Raw genomic sequence first — 15,691 nt, 5'->3', positions numbered from 1 at the left:
CAAGTCACTGCATGTTCTACAACACTGTCCTGCAAATATTTCAGAATGAAAGCGAAAAATGAAGGAATTCTGTCCACAGAATTTTATTTTTAAAATGAAAGCAGGAAGTGTTGATTTAAAAATAAATCTTTATTCATGTCCGTGACATATTTTATAGACATTGAAACTGTAGTAATGTACCATACGCGGCTCGTGGAAAAAAATAGCCAAGACCTCGTGTGGCTGCTCTAACCTGTTAACACGGACGCCGAAATTAATAAACGACCGGTTCCGCCGCCACCACGCGCTCCCGACATTCCCCTGTGTGGACACGCCGTTTTATGTTGATCTCATAAACTCATCTTTTGTTTTTCTGACGATTCCTTCTTTCCAACATATCAGGGTTTTGTTTGTTTTTTGGACTCAACAACACTGTTTTATTTCTGTCAAGGCCTTTTTTTTAGTCTTGTTCATTGCTACTGTTATGACCACTATTACCGATTACCTGTCGTGCTCCGCTTCACTTGTGTATTTCTCATGTGGTAAAGCCATAAGCTTGGTTATATCCGAGTGTTTTTGTGTGTGGGAAAAGGCCGCTTTAGACTCCCTACATTTCCCCTCTGTAAAACCACTTTATGCTAGTTTGATGTGACATGTAGGTTTGTAAGTTATTATCCTTCTATCCGTATACTGTTAGATGGTGTTTGACATTCAGCCCAACTGAATGGTGCCTAATTTACATTTCAAAAAGTTCACCTAACATTCAAGTCATGTTAATGTTTATGGTCCTCCTCAGCTTCGCCTCTGTCAGCAGTTTCGTGCCATACCTGTCACTGTCTTTTATTTGCATATCATGAGCAGAGGAACTGAAAAATGTCTACTGATAATGTTTAACAAAAAGAAATTAACTTATTTGTCAAAAAAAAATGGCAAACAGTTTGACTAATCAACTTGAAATGACTCAACTAGGTATGAAATATCATAGAAATGCCAAAATACACTGGAGGGTGGGGGGCTTTAACTCAGTAAGGGTGTGTTTTACTGCTTATACATTTCTTATTTGTAAGAAAAAGATTATGTTTATTTATTTATTTTCCAAAAGTTAGTCTCACTGTAAAGCCACTATATGTAGGATTTTAAAATACTCTTACCTTGGCGCAATTTGGGTGTTAGCGTTCAGAACGACACTGGCAGAGAGATGATATAATAAAACCGTTATATCACTCTCAACCCAACCGGTCGAAGGCAGACGCCCTCATGAATCCTCCTTTACTTGACCTTGTGACGTTTTCCATCAAGGTTGAGGAAACGTGGTTATTAAAAGACGTGAATTTTTTTACTTTTCTCGACCGCTATATATGAAAAGAGATAACTTCTGTTATGATTTGACGCTATATAAAAAATAAATTGAATTCCTCCATAATGTAAAAATAATACTATTCCCTTTGTTACATGATCAGTAAGTAAATGATTCCAGGTTTAGTATATATTTATACCACAGTGAGAGTTGCTAGTAGTGAAGTTGAATTCTAGCTTCAGACTCATTCAAAACGCTAAAAGTTAACCCTTTAAATATACCGTATAATGTGTATGTTTGTGCGTTTTTCAATCCGATCCTTCTTTGGTGAGAAGCGGGGTCGTAGCTATGAGGTCACGTCGTCGTCGGTATTCGGTCCGTGACGTCAGTCCTTCTAAAATGTGGCTACAGCCCCGTTCAGGAACCGTTACTCTACTGAACTGCACTGAATTATGTGTGAGTGTGAGTGTGTGTGTCGTCCACTCAGTGTCATGTACAGCTGTGATGTATTTCATTATCTCCCTCTCTGTCCTTTCACTTCTTTTCCTCCCTTTTTTATTCCACCTCACATCTCCCACTCTTCCTCTTCCTCTTCCTTCCCCATCCTCCATCTGTTCCTCGCCCTCCATCACCGCCCCGTTGCCCTGCTTTCCGCCTCTCCGCCCGTTTCATCTTCATCTCTAATCAACCTCCTCTCCTGTCTTTCTCACTCTTCCTCTTCATCGTTCACTCCCTTCGCTCGCTCTCGTGTCAGACCTCCCATCCTTTTCTTTATACCCCCCTCTTCTTCGTATCGTTCTCCTTCCACCTCATCTAACTTCTCTTCATCATCTCTCTTTCCTTCCGTCCTTCATCCATCTCTCAGTGAGCATCACTCTTCCCCTTTTCCTCCTTGTGCTCTCTTTCTCTCTCTCTCCGTCCCCCGGCCCCTCCCCCCCATCTCTCTCTCTCTCTCTCTCTCCGTCATCCTGCTTTCTCGTTAGTCTAATGGAGGCCGAGTAATTCACTCAGCGGCAGGATAATGTGACAGAGCGCTTGCTCAGCCCCCTGGCCTGCCAGCCAACAGGACACAATGGATGGGTGGATGGAAAATGGAGGTGGAAAGGTACAGAGACGAGGCAAGGAGAAAAGGACAGAGGAGGAGGAGAGCGAGGGAGAGGGCAGAAGGAGAGGTGGAGATGTGATGGAAAGATGAGAAGACAGAGAAATGCATCATTACATAATCCTTAGAAAGAACTGTGAGTTTCAGCTTACACACATGTGGCACCGATAATGAATTATTCAGATCTAATTAAAAGTTGAAAACCTCACGATGACACAGATTTGGGTTTCAGGGCCTTTGTCCCAACATGTAGCTGCACATCATTTGATTATAAGTGATTTCAGAAAGCTTTACTGAACACAATTATATTTTTTACCCAAAACAATTGGCTGCATATTTCCAGCCGATTAGACATGTTATCAGGCTATTAAATAGGCGTTATCAGTCACTATAAGTCCCATAGATGTGGGGCCTATTACACCCACTAGTAGGTTTTATCACCTATTCACATGGTAGATCACCGAAAGAAGGAATAAAAGAACACGACAGCGACAAAACACAGGGTTTTCACCCAGGAGATCAGGTTCCGCATCCTGTGTGAAACCAACAATGTGTACTTGTCTTTGTGTTCGTAGTTATTTTAACCCAAAACACGATGTTTTTCGCTAAACTTAAAGATTTTTTTTTTGCTAAACCTAAAGAAGTTGTAGTTTTGTCGCCTAAACCTAAAGAAGCCTTTTTGTTTGTGTTCAAAACATGACGGTTTCATTCAGTTTTACATGTTAGAACGTGTAGCTTTTAAGTTTCACTTTCACTTTTACAACATAGTAGGTGTAGTAGGCTCCTATTGATGCACATCTATGGTGCTTATAGCGACTGATAACGCCTATTTAATGGCCTGATAACAGTGTAATCGGATGATATTTTACACATAAAGACAGGATTATGTATTATTTCTATTGTGACAATTTACAGTAGAAGCTTTTATTTAAGAGCATTCAAATCTGTAAAAAGAAAACTCGAAAAAAAATGGTTTATTTGGATTAAAGAGTCCTGAAACATGATATTTTATGTGCATTAGTCAACAAATTTATCATTTGCTGAATGGGCTGCCTTCTCACTCCATCCGAGTGTGTCGTCGTGCATCTACCACCCTTAATATCACTGTGCGTGTGTGTGTGTCTGTGTGTGTCTGTAATGTCCTCACTGTACCTGTCCGTCAACCTCTTTGCCATTTTTATTTATTAACACTGGGAGGGAACTGAATCAGCGCTCTGATTGGCTGACTAACGGCTGTTCCGGCGAAGTGTCTCTTGTTGGCATGTAAAGCTCCTATTTATGGATCGGAGTCGAGTAGTGTAGCTTCAAACAGAACTAAATATGAATAAAGGATTGTACCTGATGTCTAAAATACCAGTGAAGAATGCATGTGTGACTGGCTGTGTGAGTGACAGCTCCTCTCATCCAATGGGAGACCCGCTTACGACCCTCCTATCAGATCCTTGTGCATGTCCTGAAGTCGACTCGTCCCCAGTATATATCCTTCCAAACATGGACTGTTATTTTCTGTAAAAATTTGTACTTTTGAACAAAACTATTATCAAAGTAACTAATATATATCTAATGTTAGGTACGTTTAATGTTAGCAATAACGTCAGTAAAGGAATATATTTGATATTTAAAATGCAGTGAAAATATTAACGTGATGAAACAACAATGATGACGGATAGAGGTTGTGTTTTTAAAAGCAATATTATTCTGAGTATATAAACTAAAAATGAGTGCCATAAATCTTTTTTCTTCTGTTTTTGTTTTGACTTCTGTTTCAGTCCTCTGCCTCATCGTTGTTCGTTCCGATCACTAGTACTGTAAGTGTTGAAGGCTTCTGTAGCTTCCCAGTATGTCTCTGTGTATCATGAATGCTGACTTGGTTAAGCTATAGCAACAGAAATAAAGACACCCTGCTGCTTCTGTCCACATTATGCTGTTATTGAGTCTCAGCATGCACCTTCAGCTGTTAGAGCCATGCCGAGTCGAGTCTGACTTCACATTACACTGATTCCTACCTCCATCACTTCCAGACAGAAAAAGACAAGATACTAATTGGTAATTATGATACTTGCCATAACTATTTTTTATTTTTGGCATAGATACTTGAGACGTTTTGTATACCCCAAGGGAAATGCATAAAAATAGGAAAATCAGAAAGTAATATAAGACGTGCCATCCAATACTCCCTGATAGTGGTTTCATGCTGCCACCTAGTGTGCTTTCTTTGTACCTTTAGAGCAACTGAAGATCATTATACTCAATGTATTTGAATTGTACAGTTTTTCTCAATCACTTTGGCTCATTATTCGAAACAATCTTAACTTTCTCTACACTGTAAAACTTAAAATTGCTGGTCTTAAAAATACTTTTTGGTAAACTGAACAAAAAATATTGAATTATGTTGGAAATTATATAAAAGTATTCATCTCAACTACCTTTAGCTGGGCTGTTAAGCATAATAATTGTGCATTTTGCGATAAAAGCAACAAATTTGGCGCAGATGTAGGTTTATATGTTATGAAAAGATATAGATATTCGGAATATTTCAGTTTAGCTGCCCCACTACTTTTTTTTTTTTATAATATTTTATTTCAAAAGTTCAATACAGATGCTTCATTACAGTTCTGCAAAAATATCTTACACTATAAAAATAATAAAAAAATAAATTATAAAATATACAACAAATACACTGTAAGGAAAGGAAAAGATGAATAAAAACAAAACAAAATAAAAAAACAAACAAAATAAAAACATTCAGGGTCTGCTAAACAATTGAAATAAATTTGAAATGTCTAAACAATTTAATAGTTTTGGTCAACAGATACTACTACAGATACTGCACAGTTACTACTACAGATACTACTACAGATACTGCACAGTTACTACTACAGATACTGCACAGTTACTACTACAGATACTGCATAGTTACTACTACAGATACTACTACAGATACTGTACAGTTACTACAACAGATACTACTACAGATACTGCACAGTTACTACTACTGATACTACTACAGATTACAGTTATTACAGTTACTACTACAGATACTGAACAGTTACTACTATAAACATGTCAACTGAACTGGTTTTGTTTTTCTGTATGAAAGAGAATTAGTTGGCACGACTTCTTGTTTGAAATTTTTTAGTATGTGGAACTCAAAACTTGAAAGTTATATTACATATGAATAAGTTATCTCAACAAAAAAATAATTAGTTGGCTTAAATAAAGTTCTCAAAACTAAAAAATGTAGTACTATACTATGACTTTTTATTCTTTTTTTTCGACATGACTCTCAGGCGCTTAGCGACCACTTAAAGAATCCAGTCATTGCTCAGAAGATTCAGAAACTGATTGATGTCGGACTGATAGCCATTCGTTGATGAAAACCAAGAGACTTCAAGACAACAATGGAAATCCCTCCAAAATATTACATCCTCCTTTCTTGCCTTCAAATTCAAAATTATACTGTCATTAGTCTCACTGTGTATGTAATGGGTTTTTTTTAAATCAGTTTCGCAATTTGCCTATGACTTTTTTGTTTGTTTTACTGACAATAAACCCTAACCCTAACCCTGTGTTTGTTTTACTGAAAATAAACCTGTATAATATATAACCCTAACCTGTATAATACATAAACCTAAGCCTAACCCTAACCTATATAATACATAACCCTAACCTGTATAATATGTAACCCTAACCCTAACCTGTATAATACGTAACCCTAACCCTAACCTGTATAATATGTAACCCTAACCCTAACCTGTATAATACGTAACCCTAACCCTAACCTGTATGATACCTAACCCTAACCCTAACCCTAACCTGTATAATACGTAACCCTAACCCTAACCTGTATAATATGTAACCCTAACCCTAACCCTAACCTGTATAATACGTAACCCTAACCCTAACCTGTATAATATGTAACCCTAACCCTAACCCTAACCTGTATAATATGTAACCTTAACCCTAACCCTAACCTGTATGATACGTAACCCTAACCTGTATGATACGTAACCCTAATCCTAACCTGTATAATACTTAACCCTAACCCTAACTTGTATGATACGTAACCCTAACCCTAACCTGTATAATACGTAACCCTAACCCTAACCTGTATAATACGTAACCCTAACCCTAACCCTAACCTGTATAATACGTAACCCTAACCCTAACCTGTATGATACCTAACCCTAACCCTAACCCTAACCTGTATAATACGTAACCCTAACCCTAACCTGTATAATACATATTATATATATATATTATATATGTATACCCTAACCCTAACCCTAACCTGTATGATACGTAACCCTAACCCTAACCTGTATAATACGTAACCCTAACCCTAACCTGTATAATATGTAACCTTAACCCTAACCCTAACCTGTATGATACGTAACCCTAACCCTAACCTGTATGATACGTAACCCTAACCTGTATGATACGTAACCCTAACCCTAACCTGTATAATACTTAACCCTAACCCTAACTTGTATGATACGTAACCCTAACCCTAACCTGTATAATACGTAACCCTAACCCTAACCTGTATAATACGTAACCCTAACCCTAACCTGTATAATACGTAACCCTAACCCTAACCCTAACCTGTATAATACGTAACCCTAACCCTAACCTGTATAATACATATTATATATATATATATATTATATATGTATACCCTAACCCTAACCCTAACCTGTATGATACGTAACCCTAACCCTAACCCTAACCTGTATAATACTTAACCCTAACCCTAACTTGTATAATACGTAACCCTAACCCTAACCTGTATGATACGTAACCCTAACCTGTATAATACGTAACCCTAACCCTAACCCTAACCTGTATGATACGTAACCCTAACCCTAACCCTAACCTGTATAATACTTAACCCTAACCCTAACTTGTATAATACGTAACCCTAACCCTAACCTGTATGATACGTAACCCTAACCCTAACCTGTATGATACGTAACCCTAACCTGTATAATACGTAACCCTAACCCTAACCCTAACCTGTATAATACGTAACCCTAACCCTAACCTGTATGATACCTAACCCTAACCCTAACCCTAACCTGTATAATACGTAACCCTAACCCTAACCTGTATAATACATATTATATATATATATATTATATATGTATACCCTAACCCTAACCCTAACCTGTATGATACGTAACCCTAACCCTAACCCTAACCTGTATAATACGTAACCCTAACCCTAACCTGTATGATACCTAACCCTAACCCTAACCCTAACCTGTATAATACGTAACCCTAACCCTAACCTGTATAATACATATTATATATATATATTATATATGTATACCCTAACCCTAACCTGTATGATACGTAACCCTAACCCTAACCTGTATAATACATAACCCTAACCCTAACCTGTATAATACGTAACCCTAACCCTAACCCTAACCTGTATAATACTTAACCCTAACCCTAACTTGTATAATACGTAACCCTAACCCTAACCTGTATAATACATATTATATATATATATATTATATATGTATACTCTAACCCTAACCTGTATGATACGTAACCCTAACCCTAACCCTAACCTGTATAATACTTAACCCTAACCCTAACTTGTATAATACGTAACCCTAACCCTAACCTGTATGATACGTAACCCTAACCCTAACCTGTATGATACGTAACCCTAACCTGTATAATACGTAACCCTAACCCTAACCTGTATAATACGTAACCCTAACCCTAACCCTAACCTGTATAATACGTAACCCTAACCCTAACCTGTATGATACCTAACCCTAACCCTAACCCTAACCTGTATAATACGTAACCCTAACCCTAACCTGTATAATACATATTATATATATATATATTATATATGTATACCCTAACCCTAACCCTAACCTGTATGATACGTAACCCTAACCCTAACCCTAACCTGTATAATACGTAACCCTAACCCTAACCCTAACCTGTATAATATGTAACCTTAACCCTAACCCTAACCTGTATAATACTTAACCCTAACCCTAACTTGTATGATACGTAACCCTAACCCTAACCTGTATAATACGTAACCCTAACCCTAACCTGTATAATACGTAACCCTAACCCTAACCTGTATGATACCTAACCCTAACCCTAACCCTAACCTGTATAATACGTAACCCTAACCCTAACCTGTATAATACATATTATATATATATATTATATATGTATACCCTAACCCTAACCTGTATGATACGTAACCCTAACCCTAACCCTAACCTGTATAATACGTAACCCTAACCCTAACCTGTATGATACCTAACCCTAACCCTAACCCTAACCTGTATAATACGTAACCCTAACCCTAACCCTAACCTGTATAATACGTAACCCTAACCCTAACCTGTATAATACATATTATATATATATATTATATATGTATACCCTAACCCTAACCCTAACCTGTATGATACCTAACCCTAACCCTAACCTGTATAATACGTAACCCTAACCCTAACCTGTATAATACATATTATATATATATATTATATATGTATACCCTAACCCTAACCCTAACCTGTATAATATGTAACCCTAACCCTTTATTTATTTTCTCTTCAACATCTCACCAGCCCTAAGGCCTCGGCCGATGGACGTTACCGCTGGCGCCACCACCAGGTGTTCAAGGCAGTTGCGGAAACAGTCACCACAGCCATTCAGTCAATCAATCACCACCTCAGGGTTAGATATAATATTTATTTTGTAACACTTCAGTATAATTTGCATAACCCTCCAGTCGTATCACTCCGAAACCCTGGGAGGAGACGATCGTCTCACTCCACTGTCGGGCACCGGGCATCGATGTGAGGGTGGGGATCGAACCCTGCTCTGCCGCAGCCAGAACCGAGAACTAAGCAGCCAAGCCACCAATGCCACACGCACTGAGGACTGTTCTCTTCGTATATTTGACTTCGTCATTAGAAGTTAGACCTGAAAACAGTCTGTACCACATAAGGATCGAACCCACAACCTCCAGTATTCTAACCAGATATTTATCCCACTGAGCTATCTGGCCAGATACACTGATATTGTGTTTGTTTTTGCATTTCACTTCTTCATATGAAGTTAGTCCTCAAAACTCAGTGTGTCACATAAGGATTGAACCCACAACCTCCAGTATTCCAAACAGACATCTACCACCGTGAGCTATTTCACAAGTCATTATATAACATGTCAACAAAAGAGTACAAAAAGTCATAGTATAGTATGTCGAAAAAAGGAAAACATACTATATGATGTTTTTTCATGAAATTTTTCAACATACTATGACGTTTTTTTTCATAAACATTTTTGACATTCCATACTATGACGTTTAAAAAAAAAAAAAAAAATCAACATACTATACTACGACTTTTTTTTCATAAAAGTTTTCGACATACTATACTATGACATTCAACTTTAGCACATCGACTTTATTGTTTGATGTACAGACTTTGACATTATACAAGTCTGAGGGTTATCATATAATGCAACCGTTTTTACAAATATTTCTATACAACTGTACAAAGAAAAACAACAAAGAAACATATCAAAAATAAGATTATTATAAGAAGGAGAATAAAATGAAGGAGAGGTTTTTGCTCTGATACGTTGCCCGGGAAAGGGAGACGGTCAAGGTCAAAAGTCTTTGTCTTATCCAAGAAAGGAAAGGGATTTTCTCTGATCCGATGCCTGGGACGGTGTCAAGACTAAATGTCAATGCAGGGCAGATTGCTGGTGTCAGACGGTCTACATAACTGCTGCTATGTTGGTCAGTCGTCCAGCCACACAAGGTCCAGTGCTTCACCCCGGTAAGTCTTCCTGTTCGTACCATGGTCGAAAAGGATCTCTTCACTGACGGCAATGTCTTTAGTCGCCTTGAACACGAAAAAATACACATATTTTTCAGTGGATGCAGTAACATGGGGGTTAAACAATGTCCTAAGTGCACCGGAGTCATCAGATGGGTCATCTCTGAAGCCGCTGACAGAGGATTATATGATACAGAAACACGTTTATCAATTTCACTAACATACCAACCCGATATCACACCAAAGCGTGTGATGGACCCGCCTGTCCACCAGAGGATAGCGTGTCATTGTCACATTTTGCCTCGCAGAGACGTGAATATTACACGTATGTCGAAAGATTTCATGAAAAAAACGTCATTACTTACAATATTATTGTATTATTATATTCTGTGAATGTGTAGCTAAAGAAAAAAATCCCAAAATGGTGACAATATTGTATTGTAGGTGAATATAACAGACTAAAATGACAACACAGTCTCAGATTGGGATTGAAACAACCAGATGTCACTGTGCTGTGTGCTGAGTTCAATGTCCCTGACTAATTGTTCAATCTTTTAAACTCTTAAACTTTACATTTTTCTTATCAATTTAACTTAAAGTAGTAGAACATTTTATTTAATTTTATACCAATTTTTAGCTTGTAACTTTATATTGTTCTTGTCAACTAAACTTAAAGTAATAGAACAATTTATTTATTTTTTAGCTAATAACTTTACATTTTTCTTGTCAACTAAATTTAAAGTAGTAGAATATTTTATTTAATTTTTGTATACATTTTTAGCTTATAACTTTACATTTTTCTTGTCAACTAAACTTAAAGTAGTAGAATATAACAGACTAAAATGACAACAGTCTCAGATTGGGATTGAAACCACCAGATGTCACTGTGCTGCGTGGTGCGTTCCATGTCCCTAAATAAAAGTCCGATTGTTTACATTCTTAAAAAGAAAGTCCCAAAGCCTTATAAAAACCTATAAACTTATCAATTTAAACTAATTAAATATACTTCTAACTATCAATTTATTCGAAAGATATCCGCCACCAACTATTTATTGCACTATATGGTAACGTAAACGTGAATCTCTCAAACCAGTGCATCACTGAATCTGTAAATTCCGAGGAGACATTGAAGGCAGCACTAGCCTTGTGGTTGTATTCAGTGTTTAGTGACTCCTTTGTTTCTAGTGTTAATATAAATAAACTAACTCACCACAGATACTCACTTTAATGCAGCAGTGTGTTCAGATGTTGGACTTCATCATGCCTCGACCTTAAAAGCTGCAGAAGAGCTGCTTTATCTACATCAGGAAGAGCACCAAGTGAGCTAACACTGTTAGCCTCTCTGCAGCTGCTTCCCTCCACTTGAACGCATCATTGAGTCTTATTACAGACTATACAGACTATCCACTCAGTCCATGGTACCACAGAGACCTGCAACATGACCTCAGCTTCCACTAAAGTAAGTCTGCATGCTGGATGCATTCAGGAACATCACATACTTTGATACATTTTGCAACTTTCTAATTGGTCATGTCTTTAAAGCTTCAGTAGGCAGCACGTTTGTGGCATTAATTTTGCAACAATTGCATAATAACCTTTCAGCATGTTGTAATTTAAGTGTTCTGTGAGAGAAAACTAGACTTCTGCACCTCCTCATGGTAAATGGTGCTGCAAGATCTCGCGAGATAAACAAACAGGCAGCCACTTGCTCACTTCCTTTATAGCCTATGTATTCATTTATTTATATTTTATTGCACACATTTTTAGCCTATAACTTTATATTGTTCTTGTCAACTATACTTAAAGAAGTTGAATGTTTCATGTCATTTTGCATCAATTTTTTGCTTGTAACTTTGCATTTTTCTTGTCAATTTAACTAAAAGTAATAGAACATTTTATTTTATGTTTAGCTTTTAAAGGGACTGTTTGTGACTTCTTACGCGTATAAATCAATCCAGATCGGTGTCCCATGCACGTGACTACGCTGTTCAGACTCAGACTCCAACACAAACTACACGGAAGCACCAAAACTGCAAAGTTGTATCTAGTGAAGCCCGTCTGTTAAACAGTGTTGGCCGCGGTCGGAGGACGCGGGGGAGACCGTAGCTTTGGTCTCCAGGGCCGGAGTCTCTGCTCCTCTGCCTGCCTTCACTCACAGCTTGCTCAACTCTCACGTGCATACGCGCTCACTACACACTGCAGAAGAGTTGGTTTAGCTCTGAGAATATCTAGTGAATGTACAGTGGACGTTTGTGCAGAAATAACTGCTGCAGCTCCTCCAGACCAACAGAGGTTTCCCGTGTCTTGTGAAGTGACGGGGCTCCGCAGAGAGAAACGTTATCGTCTCCGACCAAAACTCCGGTGTCTCCCCTGTTCCCTCCGACCGCGGTCGGGAGGCTGAGGCAGGAAAAGCCAACACTAGGCTCAGCATTGATTCATGGAGAGACCTTCGTCTGGTCAGCTAACATTACTGCCAAGCAGCTGAAATATAGAGTGATATTGTGCTTTTAGCCGACGTGTGTCGCCTCACTGTGTTGACGGATGCTCGCTCACATTCAGCTAGCACGTGCACACGGGCAAGCGCGAGCAACAGGACACTGACTTTCGTTGACTTAACGGCCACAGGTGTCGCTGTTACCACCAATTTCTGATTCTTACAGTCAGTCCCTTTAATTTAACATTTTTCTTGTCAACTAAACTTAAACAAGTTGTGTGTGATCTGCAGGTTGGGGAGATATTCTCTGCAGCTGGAGCTGCCTTCACCAAATTAGGAGAGCTCACCATGCAGCTTCACCCAGTGGCCGACTCCAGTCCTGCAGGGTAAACGCACGCACACACACACACACAAATGCTGCAGATTTTATGGCACATTCACAAAGAATCCTAACCCGTGTGAATGCTGAATGGTGTAAATACTAAAGTCAGTTCAGCTCCCATCCTCCCTCCAGCGGTCAGACCAAGAGCACGGTGAAGAGGAAGCTGTATGAAGACGGAGCTCCAACCGCCGTCTCCTCCGATGGGCCCAAGAAGGTCGTCAAGAAAACCATCGCTGCTGTTGCCGTGGCAACACAGGGCACTCCGACCATCATCACCGTGCCCGCGGCTCAGGTCGTCGTAGCGGCGGGACTACAGGGTTCCCCCTCCAGGCAGCCCGCCCTGAAGAAACAGAAGACTGCGGGTGAGTCGGAAATGAAAATGAAATGAGTCGGAAATGAAATGTTATACAATGTCCACAAACCAGACTATAATGTTTCATCTTTCTGGTGTGTGTGTGTGTGTGTAGATGTGACCCTCAGTGCTCTCAACGACTCAGATGTCAACAGTGACCTGGTGGACATCGAGGGACTGGGTGAAGGATCCAACTCCAAAAAACTCAACAACTTTGATCAAGGTGAAGTTGATGAAAAAGCTACTGAAACACACAGACTGGGTTGATTTAGGAGGAAGGAGGAGTCGGGCTCGATATAGAACATCAGTACTGTTTTTGTACCAACTGACGTAGTTTAATTCTAATGGTGTGTGCATGTTAACGTGAGTCTCACTTATTACATTATATTCTGAATGGTCACCTGCTGCCTGGATTTAGTGTTTTCCTTAACATAAATAAAAACATTTTTCTAGCGCCGACACTGTTCAACTGAGGAGGAGAGCTGCTGCGCGTCTTTGTGTGTTTAACAAACAAAGAAAAAAATATCAGAAAAATATCCGAAGAAAGTCAGAAAAATAGTCAAAAAAAAAATTCAGAAAAAGGTGGAAGAAAGGCAGAAGAAAAGTCAAAAAAATTCAGAAAGAGTAAAAAAAAAGTCTGGAAAATAGTCAGAAAAATATCCGAAAAATAGTTCAAAAAAGGTGGAAGAAAGGCAGAAGAAAAGTCAAAAAAGAAATGTCAGAAAAAGAATAAAAATAAGTTTGAAAATTGTCCGAACAAAGTCAGAAAAATTGTCAAAAAAATGTCTGAAAAAAGTCTGAAAAGGGTGGAAGAAAGGCAGAAGAAAAGTCAGAAAAACAAGTCCGAAAAATGTCTAGTGTACGCGTGTTGTGAACCTGCGTATGTAGACGCATCTAACTATCTGAATAATGAGCCCTATAAAATAGCAGGAAAATATTGGGCCAACAATGCGCCTGACCACACCTCAATGTAAGATCAGCCCTTCTGTGCCCATGGGTGCACATAATGTCTCAAGTACATTTTCTACTTGGGCGTGAAAATGACAACTGCGTTGGTCTGAAACTAGCAGTGTCCAGCTGTTTTAGTACATTATTAAGCCTTTTTTATTTTTTAAATGAAACTATATATCTGTGAGGGAAGTTATGAAACTAGTTGACAATAATAAAAACGTACAATAACTCCAGACTTCTGTCCCGTAATGGAGACGTTAAAATGTTGTTTTGTGTCTCCACAGATAACCTGAACCTGGACTCGAGCCTCATCATGAATCCCGGTGACCTTCCTCTACTCTCCCGTTGACCGTTCACTTCCTGCGGACTTGAAATGGACAAATAAGACCCGCGTTGTGATAAACTGCACTCACCCTTTGAGCCAGAAGATGCTGACCACCCACATTAGAGCAAATATAGTTGTATTGGATATTGTCTCATCCCCGTCGTTAACTTTTGCTTTGTAGGAAAATCCTAAAAGACAGACTTTATTGCAGCGAGGAAGCTGTTCTAACATTCATCACTTCCTGTGTTTCTTTAATGAGAAGCAAGGAAAACAAACACAATGCAGCAGAGAAACCTCGTCTGCATCAACAAGATCCAACACTCCCCCGTCCAGATGCACCGGCGCTGCTAAAGGGCAGCGGTTGGTACGCAGATATTGGTCTGAACAATGTCAACAAGAACATTTTATTGTTTCAATTCAGTCGTGCTATAATTTGGTAATGATCGTATTAGCAGGAGTTAACACAAGCCTCAGTTTAACATATTTAGAGTATTTAGAACAACTCATGTCTGAGTAATTGGTTCTAGTGTATTTTCTATGTATTGTGTGAACTTTCTTCCTTCCTCTGAACTTGCCAGTAAAAGTGTGTTAGACCACAGACATACACACAAACTTGCATATAAAACTTAATTATTGAAGTTGAAATACCATAACAAGTGTTTTGTTCGTTTCTTGTTTTTCTTCCGAAAAAAGTATTTAAAATGTCAGAAAAAGGTGGAAGAATGTTAGAAGAAAAGTCTGAAAAATGTCCAAAAAATAGTCAGAAAAAAAGAAAAGCTAAAAGGTCTTAAAAGGTTATCAACATTACTACTACTGTTGGTTTCTGTACTTCAGAAATAACCCATGTTACCAGCCGATAACTATAATGTTCATTAATACATCTTGGAATTACTCACCGATTTCATCATATCAATCCATCCTTCTGGTGATCGCTCTGGTTCTTATCCAACTCTATTCCCATAGCAACAGCAATAATACCAAAACACATATTTATACCAGACTTGCATATAAAACTTAGTGTTTTGTTTGTTTCTTCT

At 38.5% G+C, this 15,691-nt stretch overlaps 1 protein-coding gene across 2 annotated transcripts; it reads left to right on the top strand.

The window, feature by feature from the left end:
- The first annotated feature begins 11,532 nt into the window (after nucleotides 1-11,532).
- zgc:92664 (uncharacterized protein LOC436695 homolog) lies at nucleotides 11,533-15,310 on the top strand. 2 transcript variants are annotated; one of them, XM_037759674.1, is made up of 5 exons: nucleotides 11,533-11,669; nucleotides 12,936-13,030; nucleotides 13,159-13,388; nucleotides 13,494-13,601; nucleotides 14,614-15,310. In XM_037759674.1, exons 1-5 carry the CDS (start codon nucleotides 11,649-11,651, stop codon nucleotides 14,676-14,678), a joined length of 519 nt encoding a protein of 172 aa, XP_037615602.1. In that variant the 5' UTR covers nucleotides 11,533-11,648; the 3' UTR covers nucleotides 14,679-15,310. The 2 variants fall into 2 exon arrangements, with proteins under 2 accessions (XP_037615602.1, XP_037615601.1); XM_037759673.1 differs by having other exon boundaries at nucleotides 13,141-13,388.
- Nucleotides 15,311-15,691: the final 381 nt, after the last annotated feature.

Source organism: Sebastes umbrosus, chromosome 22 (genome assembly GCF_015220745.1).
Source record: "Sebastes umbrosus isolate fSebUmb1 chromosome 22, fSebUmb1.pri, whole genome shotgun sequence".
Classification (NCBI taxonomy): Eukaryota; Metazoa; Chordata; class Actinopteri; order Perciformes; family Sebastidae; genus Sebastes; species Sebastes umbrosus.
The sequence above is the reverse complement of the archived record's forward strand: the minus strand, read 5'-3'. Positions and strand labels throughout refer to the sequence as shown.